General features: G+C 43.3%; 1 protein-coding gene across 3 annotated transcripts in view; it reads left to right on the top strand.

Annotated features, from left to right (window-relative positions):
• Positions 1–2,455: 2,455 nt before the first annotated feature.
• SLC14A1 (solute carrier family 14 (urea transporter), member 1 (Kidd blood group)) overlaps positions 2,456–13,105 on the top strand; it is a 27,932-nt gene continuing 17,282 nt past the window's right edge. Inside the window, exons 1-6 of one of the 3 annotated variants that reach the window (XM_011978091.1) lie at positions 2,456–2,865; positions 3,548–3,611; positions 6,245–6,331; positions 8,605–8,761; positions 9,331–9,520; positions 12,584–12,712. In XM_011978091.1, coding sequence (XP_011833481.1) covers positions 8,626–8,761; positions 9,331–9,520; positions 12,584–12,712 — 455 coding nt within the window. In that variant the 5' untranslated portion in view covers positions 2,456–2,865; positions 3,548–3,611; positions 6,245–6,331; positions 8,605–8,625. Of the gene's footprint in view, positions 2,866–3,547; positions 3,612–6,173; positions 6,332–8,604; positions 8,762–9,330; positions 9,521–12,583; positions 12,713–13,105 lie in introns of all 3 variants that reach the window. The other 2 variants (XM_011978089.1, XM_011978090.1) reach the window with 2 other exon arrangements.

The raw sequence follows: 13,105 nt of genomic DNA, 5'->3' as shown, positions 1-13,105 counted from the left end.
AAAAAAAAAAAAAAAAAAAAAAAATTGTGTTTTATCCATAGTTGCATTCTCCTTTCTCCATTTTGTCACCTAGTCCTTATGTCCTCTTACATATATTTGATGAACTGCCTCAAAATCTTTCTGGAAAGAGAGAGGTCCATTATGAACAAAGAGAGCTATTGGATCCTGACTTCATCATCCTGTACTTTCTGGCTCGGATGGGACTGTGCATCGTAAGATATATTTAAAAATAATAATAAAAGACAGTACCAGAACTGTTGCAGAGCTGGGGGGCATGATTTCATGCCCAGTGAGGAATAGAGACGGAAACTGCTTTAAGTGCACAGAAGCCCACTGGGAAATCCAAATAGATTTGGGCAGAGCATGGGGAGGGGGAGGAGAGAGAAAACATCCTAGGGGCAGAAACTCCAAGGAGAAAGTTGTAGAGGAGAGCAGCTTTATGTATGTTCATTTGTGATTGTTCCAGGCAGACAGATGGAAGGTGCATTCACGTGGTATGGGAACAGAGAGGGGCACCCAAAGAGGAGATGCAAGGGAAAGACCAAGGAAAGACAATGTTAGGGCATAAACACTCAGCAAACGACTCTCTGGAAATAATAAAGGAGCTGCTGTAGAAAGAACAGGGAAAAGGTCATTGTATGAAAAATTAGGCTGCTTAAAAGCACCGAGAACACAGATATGCATGTCTTGCATCAGAAAGTTACCTAGTTCACAGTTCTTGAATGAAGTGAATGGTTTCCTCTGTACTCATAACTGCACCCCTTCTAATATCAAAGCAGAGAGCAGCGTGTGCCCTTATTCAAGCCAGGAGGAAGTTTCCATTTGGAAATCCGCAAGGTAACCAGTGCTGACTGAGAGGGGCAGACATCAGCATGGTGCGTTAAAGATGTCATCCCTCATCACAACATTAAAAAGGAAGTAAAGTTACCCCACTTTACACTGAGGAATCTGAGGCTCAGAAACAGTGAGTAACATGCCTGAGGTCATACAGCTTGACAGAGAAAAGCCAGTATTCAAACTCGGGTTTATCTGACTTGGAATTCCATGTGACTTGCACTGCCTTGTGCATACAATATGGCAAGGCTATATTTTGTGACCCCCGCTTAAAGTGTGGCTCTACAGGGACCAGGAAAAAGGCCAGGGAGGGAGGGTGGGTACAGAAGGAGGTGGTTTTTCCAAGAAGACCTGAGACTCACTACACACCCTCAGCCCTGACCAGTGCCACTGAGGCAGAAGGCTGCATGGGTGTCATGTGGAGGCAGCTTCAGGACGAGGTTCATAAATATGCATCATGGCCAAGTTGAGTGAAGGCATTAATGAAAAGCAAACATACAGGCAGAAGCTGGAAATATTGGACAGCACTAGAGTGGTTAAAAGTACAAAATTTGAAAAAAAAAAAAAAAGTATAAAACTTGAGTCAGACTTTGAGCAAGTTATTTAAACTCTGAGCCTCAGTTTGCTCATCTACAAAATGGGGACAATAGTATAATATAGGATTTTTGCGAATGCTCAACCATTTGTGGCAGTTATTATTCTCATTACTATCATTATCATGATTATTTCTATCAGGGACAGTGGCCCATTCGCATAAGGAAGTCATGGAGACACTAGTATGATTCCTTTCATTCCCAAAGCAGGCCACTCACAGTGTCTCCTGGTGATTCATTTTTCTCCTTCAGGGAAACCCTAGCAGCTTATTTTCTCTTCATTTTACCAAGGAAAAAATGTTGGAAGGAGACTTGCCTGAACCTCAAAACTCTTATTATAAACCTAGACCTATACACACTCTGCCTGAGCTGCTCAGGAGGCACTTGGAGGAAGGATGTCCCAAGCAGACAAGAACCCTGCGGTCTGGCGGGTGTCCAGCGGGTGGAGCCAGAGAGCTCCCAGCCACGGGCCACCTTGCCGAAGGCTGATAAGTATTATCTGCACATCCAAGCAGGCGGGAGACCCAGACGAAAGAAGACCTATGACATCTGCATGACTGGTTGTGGGATCATACATATATACATACATTTTAAATTCTGTGCTCATAAAAGTACATATGAGTTAGATTTTTGCCGTAACAGAACAAGCCACAAAATTGAAATTTAAAAAGAAGGGGTAAGGAGGAGATATTTTAATTCAGTTTTAGATTTCCCTGCTATGGAATGTTTGCTTCCTGACTTTTAAAGAGGTAGCAGAGTATGTCCAAGAATTCTCACCTGGGGAGAGGGATATTCCAGGGAAACACATTTTTGTTTTCTCCTCCCTGGGAAAAAGGGCAGCTGACTTTCAGAAAACAACTTGCACGTACCTTGTCTTCCCCACCCTCCCAACAGCCCCTCAGGCCCTTGCTGGAGTCTTACATCTGTGTGGAAGTTGTGTCAAGTCTAAGAAAATTTCACCCCAGGAGCAGTCGCTTAGCTTCCGAGTCCACACAGCAGCAACCTGCCCCATGGTTTTTAGTTTGACACTGTGTTGATCCTTTCCAGTTGTAAATATTTCCAAAAATATGAGTAGGGGCCAGAGGAAACAGGAGAAGAAAAAGACGTATTTTTGTAGGATTACTGCTGGTCAAAGACCCTGGAATGCTGTGGAAACAGTGGCAAAGCAGTTGGCACCATGTCAAGAACAGAGAGAGAGAGAGATATCAGTTACTGAAGCCAGGGGACCAGTTCCTTAGTGTTGCTTTGGCATTGATGCCTGAAGTGGGAGGAGAAAGCCGAGCCCACAAACACACAGAGCAGAGCGGGGCTCTGGGTATATAACTGTTAGGTGCCTCCCTTCAGCACCATCTCCTGAGAAGCACTCTCCCTTGTCGTGGAGCCAGGCAAATCTTTATCAGCCACTGCCTTCTGCTGCCGGGAAGCCAGCTAGAGTGGTGTAAGTACCCATCCTCATTTCTATTCATTTCCAACTATTCATCATTTGGGGCTTGTCTTCACAGTTCTAAGTCTTGCTCTTTTTCTCTTTTTCTTTAGAAGAAAATGTTTTATATCACCAGAATTGATGAGGAGCAGCAAAATCAGAGTTCTGGTAGACTAGAAAGATATTTACCAAAGCCACAGCTTCCTCCTGGAAGCTCAAAGGCAGGCCTTTATTCGTGATTTCTGAAGCAAGGTGCATGCAGCACCTGAGTTGATGTGGAAGCAGGTTTGCAGGGAGGTGTCCACCCAGTGTGCTCAATGAGTCTGAGCGAATCAACACCATTAGGAGTTTCAGGCCGTGTTCTTGAAATCATAATTCAGGCTGTGTTCTTGAAATAAGTTTGAGACAAGTGTCTACGTGACTCAAAAGAAAAAAGTGGGCCACCGGGAATGGCCCTTTCCAGTGATGGATTTATGTACTCCTCTGCATGTGCTGTCATGCTGAAGGGAATGTTCTTGTGCACCCATCGGGAGAACGAGTCAGTCACAACTGAAGCCACGAATTTGGCAGCTTCCTTGCAGCTGCACTCTCTGGTGTCTGCAATCAAGACTTCTGGGAGTAGCGTTTTCTGAGGAGGGAAGAGTTTTAACCAGGATACAGGAATATCTGACAGCATTTTCTTTGTTTCCAATTACAGCTTTAAGGAAAACTGGGCATCTCCTGCTACTTAAAATCAAAAACTACATAAAATAAAGATTATAGTAAGTACCAAAGAAGTGTCAATGCTGAGAGTCGCTTTATTATGCTAGAGCATGAGTGTTTAAATGCTTTCTTCTATATCCATATCCAACACTTCATAATATTTTTAAAAGTAATAGCTGAAGCATGGAAAATTGAAAACTTCAGGTCTCTCCAATTGCACAAAGTTCTAGTACATGCTGGCAATAGAACGTATTTCATTTTGTGTAATAAAATAGAGGATATTCGTTGAATTGAAATCTTGATATTGCCTTGTATTACAAATGCTAAGCACTGCTTCATTTTACTAGTGACCTGGGATATGAAAAGTGCTTTTTGACTTCTGCTGGAAAGCTCTTCAGGTGCAGCTTCCAGAATATTCTTGGGATGTTAACTTCAGCACACACAAGCCTTGCTGTAGATGTGCCAGCTTTGAGGCACAGGGAGACATTTGTCAGAGAGTAACTGCTTCTGACAAGAGCATAGAGTGAAAGTGGGGATCGCAGAGCTCTTTCTTTGTGGTGGTTCAACCCCCACGTGAAGATTAGTTCAAAGTGACCGTGAAGACAGTCTGTGCCCACCGCATCGCGGAGTCCTAGCCCCCACTGCCTACTCCAGCACACCGAAACTGCTGCTTCACTTGTTTGTCGACTTGAACAGAACCTTGGGTGGCATTAATGTGCCTGGCTCGACTGAAAAATTGAGAACCAGAGCTGACCTATTCCGTAAGACCCACTCTGCCTGCCACGTGCTGAGTGAATTTGGATGGTGCCCACTCTGAACCTCGGTTTTCTCTTATATAAAATGAAGGCTTGAACTATGTGGTCTCTAAAATCCCACCTAGCTCTCAAATTTCCCTATCTCTTGGTTCTAGGAAAATATTGATGTTGAGCTCAAGGAAGGGGTTCTCCAAGGTGTGTGATATTGGTGGTAGGGGAAAGGCAGGCGCCAGGCAGGGGCAGAAAGGGAAGGCGTCCACACTGAGAGAATGTGACAACCCCTGCTTGTCTCTTTTTTCATTCTTCACTCTTTCTTCTTTGTTTTTAGCTTTATATAACATGAGATCCCTACCACTGAGTTTCTTAACCATTTGTTCTTTATCAAATAAAAATATTCATAATGCAACACGCAGGCACATCAGTGTGGTGCAGAACTAGCCAGCTAGTTCACCACAGGTAAATACACACACATGCGTATGCACATACACAGGTAAATACACACACATGCGTATGCACATACACAGGTAAATACACACACATGCGTATGCACATACACAGGTAGATACACACACATGCGTATGCACATACACAGGTAGATACACACACATGCGTATGCACATACACAGGTAGATACACACACATGCATGCGCACATACACAGGTAGATACACACACATGCATGCGCACATACACAGGTAAATACACACACATGCATGCGCACATACACAGGTAAATACACACACACACGCATATGCACATACACAGGTAAATACACACACACGCATGCACATACACAGTTTTTACCTGAGACATGTCAGAAGTATTTCCCAACACTGGATTTTTCCAAGTCACTCTGGTAAAGGGTAGGTTTTCAGGTTTCAGGCCAAGCCAGTAGAAGAAAGTAAAAATAGAATAAACAACAGGGGGAGAAAAAGAGAAATACCACACACACAACTGTTTCAGAACTTCTGGAAAAGGAGTGATATTCTTGGATGCAATGGAAGTTTTAAAAAGGAAAAAGAAAATTTATAAAAAGCTGCCACACTTGTGGAATTCAACTAAAAACTGTTTATTATTAACAAAGTGATATTCAAAATCTAAGAGTTCCTGGCCTGGCATGATGACTTATGCCTATAATCCTAGTGCTTTGGGAGGCTGAGGTGGGAGGATCACTTCAGGCCAGGAATTCAAAACCAGCCTGGACAATACAATGAGACTTTGTCTCTGCAAAAAGGAAAAATAAAAATAAAATAAAATAAATTGGATGTGGTAGCACAGAAAAAAAACAAAAACAAAAAAACACCATTTAAGAGTCTCTTAAAGCAGGCTTGTGAATGCATACAAAACGTGGCTATTATCTTACTACAGCAAACAGAGCCCACATCATGTATCCTTCTCACATTTCATAAACAAGGCCAGGGGAACCTGCTGTGGGGCAACCTGTTGCTTTGGTGTTGGTCCTCAAGATGCAGCCCTCACAATCTGCCCCCAAACATATCAGAATGTGAACCCCCTCCTCCCCCTCTGGAAGAGGCGGCTTCAGATCCAACAGCAGAGACACGCAGCAGAACAAAATCTGGTCATTGGTCCCTGTGTAGGATGACTTCCCATTTTGTTTTTTTAAGCAAAGTAAATGAACATTTAATTTCCATAGTCAGCTGGTTGTGTCTCCGCCCACTGAGAGCACTTTGGTGAAGGCAAAGTCCTCCTCCTCTGTTAGAGGTCTCCCGTGTGGGGTCACATCTTCCCTCACCAGGAACCCACTGGGCACGCTCCAGCCCTGCTCCGCTTGCCTTTTGCGTGGTCATTAGAGCTAGGGCACATGTCATGCTGATTCACATATTTTTGCCCTTTGTCATGTATTGAGAAAAAGTAAGGATGAATGGACGGTCTTTGATTGGCGGCACTGGTGACGCCTGTCATGGTCCCGTTTGGAAGGACCCTTTTGGAACTAAAGCTGGTGAAGCAGCGCGCAGAGGCATCACCCGGCTAAACTTGGCCCTGGCAGATGGGTCGCAGGAACAGGTATGCTTCCTTCATGCAGCCTCTGGCTCGGGGGACCTGGGAGCCTGCTCCAAACTCTGGTGTATCTTTTCTGGGCAGATCCTGGGAAGTAGGGGTTGGCTGTGAGCTGAGTCAAAGGCACAGGGATCTTGGTCCAAAAAGTCCGACAGTGCTCACCTTGGTTTAGAGACTGGACCATTGAGCCGAGTTTTGACAGCCAAGGAAAAGCTGGGGGAGAAGTCACCTGGAGTTTTACATTTACCCTGCGTCTATTTTATTAGAGTGCCTTTTATTTATTGTCCCTTCTTCTTAGTTGAAATTAATGGCCTACTTCACTGGGGCTAAGATGTTTGAATATCAGCAGAAAGTCCTGGCTCCATAGCCTTGCCTTGTCTTCCCAGTTAGGATGTGTGGACTCAAAGTCCCCTAAGAAATGCAAATATTCTAGCACGGCAAAATTCTAGGGCAAACTACAACTGTAAGTTATGGATTTCTCCTAAGTGGTTCTCATTCCTGACTTCTGGAGCAAGTAGTCAGGGCTCCTAGGGGCTCCCGAAGGGTTAAGCAGTTCAGAATAAATGGTTCCTGGGGACTCCAAAATAGCAGCAACTGTCTGCTCAGGTCATGAGAAGACCCCTCTCTGCAGAACATCCTAGCCCTACAACCCATCCCAATTATGTTGAAATTAGATTCACAAATGGCAATAAGTCTCCTATATGTTGGGCTGTTGATTTGGAGAAAACTAGTTTAATCTTTACTTAACTCTGGGTGGCTCAACAGGAGACTCAGGCCATTCAGGTTCTCAATCACGTCTGGCCAGTTATATTATCAGGTTTCAAATCTGTATCTCCAAAATCTGAGGTCATGGGCTATTTCAAGCCCTCTAGAACAAATATATGCTGAGAATTTTGAGAACATGAATTTGTTTATTCTGAAATAGCCCATGTTCCTGCTTTGGGAGTTGACGGAAAATGCTGCTTGAGTGTTTTCATTTGATGCTGCCACCTTAGGGTTTTATAGATTCAGTTCCAGAAACTCAAGGCAGTTATGTCTTTGGGCTGCTTGCCCTTGCCTGAGCTGAAGCCTGATGCCTCCCATAAGTTGGTATGGCTTTGAAAATGGGTCACTGCAGCAGAGGCATGCAGTGTTTCTTTGGTCATGTCTTATGTGGCTGTGGCTTCAACATTTCACAATTATGCCTTCCAGGGTCTGATGATTTTGGCGTTTCCCTGCTTCCCAATTGACCTGGCTGTGCTGTTGACTGTTCTTGCACACTCAAGGTGGTTTTGCCATTGGCTTCCTCCCTCAGCCTGCCTCTGGGATTATGCCACTGGTATTCTTTTGCATCTACTATCAGCACAATGAAATCATTTTTGTCTTCAAGGTACCAAATTCTGGTGATATTGGTGCTTTCTTGCAGATACTTATCATGACAAGTGAATGGTCCCATAGTGAACACAGTCATGGTTATAGTGTTCATATGTTCCAGAGACATGTTTCCTATAATTTTGCCCTGTACATTTTTCTATCATACAATCCTTAGATTACAACTCTTTGGTTTTCAACAGCTTTGTCCAATTCCATCTTTCCCAGTTTCTCTATCTTGGTGAAATATCCTTCTTGCCTGGTTTTACACATTTAAATAACAAATTCCAAAAGTAAAGAGTATCTGAGACAGTCACATGACATAAGGACAAATTCAAGCAATCTTGGACTTGCAGAGGGTGGGGAGGCCATGCCAACTCACACAATTTTTAAACATTCTTCCCTTTCAATATTTTAAAAACAAAATATTTTTTGTAAAATGAAAATTTAAAAAGGCTACCTGTGTTGGCAAGTAGCTGCTCAGCCCGCATTGGTGAGCAGGCCATTCCATAACCTGATTTCTTACTCCTTAAATGACAGCATGGAGCTAACGCACTTAATTTTAGCTCTTTCTACAAGATTTGACTCATTCTGTTGACATTAACTGTTTTTCAGTCTTCTCAACTAGACTGAGCTCCTTAAGTGCAGGAAATACGTGCTCAGTAAATGTTTGTTGGACCAGACACTGAACCTTATGAAATTAAACACCAGAACCTTTCCATGGTAGCATTAGAGACACTGATGGCAAAGGTACAGTGGGATTTGAGTTTGGGTAATAAGCTCTGTGGTGGTGTTTCAGGAGGAAAACGGTGCTCTCTTAGTTCTAGGGAACACAGTGGTCCAGATCTTCTACTGTAACCAGGCCCAAGGCTGGCTGATCCGGAGGGCGCTGCCTTAGGGATACTTATAAGCTCTGTCCTTCCCTCAAGGAGCCAGAGGAAGAGACGGCCATGGAGGACAGCCCCACTATGGTTAGAGTGGACATGGGTGAAAACCAGGTTTCACCATGTAAAGGGAGAAGGTGCTTCCCCAAAGCTCTTGGCTACGTCACCGGCGATATGAAAGAACTTGCCAACTGGCTTAAAGGTATTTATCCTTTCATCTTTTTGGAGAGGCAGGAGAAGTAGCTTTGGGGGAAATGGTTTCCTGGTACTTCTACTTATATCTTTAGTCATATTCTCCAACTTTTTATAGATCTCTTTACTCACCATATTTTTTTTTACTTTTTATCTTTTAACCTGCAAACCTCTCCACCATTTTTTTTTTCTTATGGAGACAGTAGCCAGGGCCCAGCTCCTATGAGAAGACACCTGGCTTCATCTTGTAGTTTCAGTACTTAAAACTTAAATTTTACTATTGGTGATTCATTCCTTTGGCTTCAGAGTTTGTGCCTATAAGCATGATAAATAAGCGCATTAGATGCTTTCAGGAGCTTAGATTCTAGGAGGGGCAGTGTGGGTCAAGCATACAGTAGACAGATGCTTTCAGGAATCTGGGTGCCACTAAAGTGACAATGGGTTCAGAGAGAAATATTAAAGAAATATCAAAAATGTTTCACTTCCAGGAGGTTTTGCCGATTTTGCTCAGGGTGGGCCTGTGGTTGAGGAGTCTCACTTGGCTGCTTCCTTAGCTCTGCTTTACCTCATCCCTTCCAGACAAACCTGCGGTGCTCCAGTTCATTGACTGGATCCTCCGGGGCATATCCCAAGTGGTGTTCGTCAACAACCCCATCAGTGGAATCCTGATTCTGGTGGGACTTCTTTTTCAGAACCCCTGGTGGGCTCTCACTGGCTGGCTGGGAACAGTGGTCTCCACTCTGACGGCCCTCTTGCTCAGCCAGGACAGGTAGGTGTACCCCTTCAAGCCTTCTCAGCTCCCTTCTAAGACACAGGGGCTGACAAGTTACTATGGGCAACAGTGATAAAATCACATCCTTCCCAGAAGAAACAACCTTTAGTCCACAGAACTCTTTATATTTGTTTTTAGTCAGAGGTCAGGGAATCAGTTACAGTCTCTTGCTCTTGATATCTGAATAAGTGGCTGGTCTAAATGATGCCAGATTCTTGTGGCATTACATCCTAACCAGGACTAAGCTGTAAGTAATTCCCTGGAGAGGTTCTGAAGGGATCTTCTTTAATGATTGATAAAATTATTTGTCATCAGCATTCTACTTGGGAAAAAAGTGTATATGAATTCAGGAAAAGTTTTAGTGGCTTAATAACACCCTTTATATCTTGCTGCCATGATGAGTTTAGCAAACTCATTCTTCATAGACAGTGCAAAGGTCAGCTCAGCTCCCAGAGAAAAGAATTACCAAAGGTCACCTCAGCTCCTGGAGGAAAGACTTACCATAAATTCCAATTAAGTGGATTCTGACTTAAGAAGCCTTAGTGGGTGTTCTGATATATTCATTAGATTAGAAATAGCATGCACTTTATTAATTGATCTGTCATTGAAGAAGTGATGAGCTGACTCTCACCAGGGTAGTAGACAGCTTCCCACTGGCCAGTTCCTTCAGGGAGGGAACCAGTATTCTAGGTGTCTGGGATCAATGCATACTCCCAAGTGTGGTCATTACACAACTAAGCTCTTGTAACACTCACTGCAAATTGCCTAAAGAGGTCCATGGGGAGAGAGCTAGCAAATGCTCCACTTTTCCATCAATTTCAAAGAGTCTGATTTGCTCCCCGTAGAAGAGGATTTTATAGCCTAGGTTAAACTCTATTCCAATGCATGCCAAGAAAGTCTTCTCAGTTTGGGGATAGAGTCTAGAATTGTGCCATATTGAATATTCCTTTATTATTTTGCTCCAATGAAATATGATCAACTCATATTTTATCAGATATCATTTAGAAGACAAGTCATATGTGTTAGTTTCAGATGTTTTACTTTCCTTGGTCTGAAAAGACTGCATTAAAATGGTAATCTTCTGTTTTAAGTAAATATATGTCTTCCTGTGGCTTTAACTATGGCACTCCACAACTTGTAGATGTGGCCATTAATTTTCCACTGATCAAACTCAAGCATTAACATCTCCAAGTCAGTTGTTGAGAGGACAAGTCTGCATAGTTCTCCATTGTCATGTGTAGTCCCAGTTTCTTGCTTGCACCATTGCAAATTGCATCACCTCCCATTTGCCCTCAAGGATTATTTAAGGGAGACAAAGAACTTTTGAATAGGGAATCCCACCTCTAATGTTCATCCGATTAATGTACGTGACATCCTCTTGCCTGTTGCAACGGTGCCTCCTGGCCCAGTTAGAAACAAGTCAGAAGCAGCTGTCATGCTATCTTTTACCAGCCCCTGCGGTGTGGCTCATTGGCTGTAGCACCTCCTGTTCAAGCCCAGCATTAGGCCTCACCCACTCACTTCACCATCTTTACTCCCCTGTCCCCCTATAGACATCACCCTTGAGTGACAGGCCCTTGGGAAGTGGATCCTTTGCCTTTCATGGTGCCAGACACTGCCAACTCTTAGTTGTGGGAGTCCTGGCGTGTCAGGTCAATCAATGTAGGTACCCATCAACAGTGGATTATATAAAGAATATGTAGTACATATACACCATGAACTACTACATAGCCATAAAAACGATTGAAATCAGCAACGTGGATGCACCTGGAGGCCAATATCCTAAGTGAATTAATGTAGTAACAGAAAATCAAATACTGCACGTTTTCACTTATAATTAGGAGCTAAACATTGGGTAAACATGGACACAGAAATAGTAGACAACTGGGATTCCAACAGAGGAGAGGAAGGGAAACAAGGGTTGAAAAGCTACCTATCAGGTACTTTGCTCACTATTTGAGTGACGGATTCAATAGAAGCCCAAACCTCAGTCAGCATCATGCAATATATCTATGTAACAAACCTGCACATGTACCCCTTCAATCTAAAGAAGGAGAAGATGGGGAAGAAATGAGATTGAATACTAAGCAAAAAGTAACCTCAGAAAGAATTGGGTGCTCAACAAGCACATAATTAAATGGGGTACTTCTCCAAGTAAGAGAAAAGCAATCATTCTTCTTTGCAATAACTTTGAAATGTATGTTTGGAGACAACAAAATAGAAGTATCAGAACACAAAAATGTATACTAAGCTGGAAGATTAATGTTGATAAGATCAAAGACACTAGAAAGTGAATTTACATTTCAGGAATCTCTCTCACCAAGAAATCAAACTTAGGCAACTGTTTCATATGCTAAAAGTGCTATTCAAGTCAGAGGCTCTTGATTTAAAAGAATAACTTTCCAAAGGAAAGGCTAAAATAGAGCAGATTGCCTTGCTAAACTCCCCTTTCCTCTCAGCCGCTGTAGACCTGTCTTTAACTGTGACATCTGTAGAGGGAGTCGTTCTCTATCAGGGGTCCCCAACCCCTACACTGGAGACAGGTACCAGTCTGTGGCCTGTCTGTGGGAACTGGGCCGCACAGCAGGTGAGCGGTGGGCGAGGAGCATTACCATCTGAGCTCCGCCCCCTGTCAGATCAGCAGCAGCATTAGATTCTCATAGGAGTGTGAACCCCATTATGAACTGCGCATGCGAGGGATCTAGGTTGCTCACTCCTTATGAGAATCTAATGCCTGATAATCTGAGGTGGAACAGTTTCATTCTGAAATCATCCCCCATTCCCCATTCATGGAAAATTGTCTTCCATGAAACCTGTCCCTGGGGCCAATAAGGTTGGGGACTGCTGATCTAAATGCACATTTATATTTTTATCTATGTATATTTCACTTAATGTCTTTATTAGTTTTTGTACGATGCTTACATAGACTTTGAGATACATTTCCAAATATAATTTCATGTTTTAATATGAATATGATCTGGAAGTTACTAGTGTTATTTATGTGCAAGTGCAACCGAAGCCCACCCAGGAAATGTCCATGCTGTGTCTCTTGCCCCTCAGGTCATTAACAGCATCTGGGCTCTATGGCTACAATGCCACCCTGGTGGGAATACTCATGGCTGTCTTTTCGGACAAGGGAGACTATTTCTGGTGGCTGTTACTCCCTGTATGTGCTATGTCCATGACTTGGTAAGTTACCATTGGTTTTCAAAATGCCTTTTTAAAAAAACATGGCAGGAGGAAGGAATGGGAGTTGTTATATGGGCATAGAGTTTCAGTTTTGCAAGATGAACAATATTCTTTGAATGGATAGTGGTGATGGTTGCACAACAATGTGATTGTCCTTAATGTCACTGAGCTGCACACTTAAAAATGGTTAGCCAGGTGCAGTGGTTCTTGCTTGTCATCCAAACTATTCAGAAGGCTGAGGGGGAAGGATCACTTGAACCCAGGAGTTAGGTGCTGCAGTGAGCTATGATTATATCACTGCACTCCAGTTCCTAGAACCTCCTTGCTTGGGCTAAGTAAAAAGAAAGAGGAGGAGGAGGAGCAGGAGGGAGAGCAGGAGGGGGAGGAGGGGAA

This window comes from Mandrillus leucophaeus, unplaced genomic scaffold (genome assembly GCF_000951045.1).
Source record: "Mandrillus leucophaeus isolate KB7577 unplaced genomic scaffold, Mleu.le_1.0 Scaffold189, whole genome shotgun sequence".
Classification (NCBI taxonomy): Eukaryota; Metazoa; Chordata; class Mammalia; order Primates; family Cercopithecidae; genus Mandrillus; species Mandrillus leucophaeus.
This window is presented reverse-complemented; position numbering and strand designations above follow the sequence as displayed.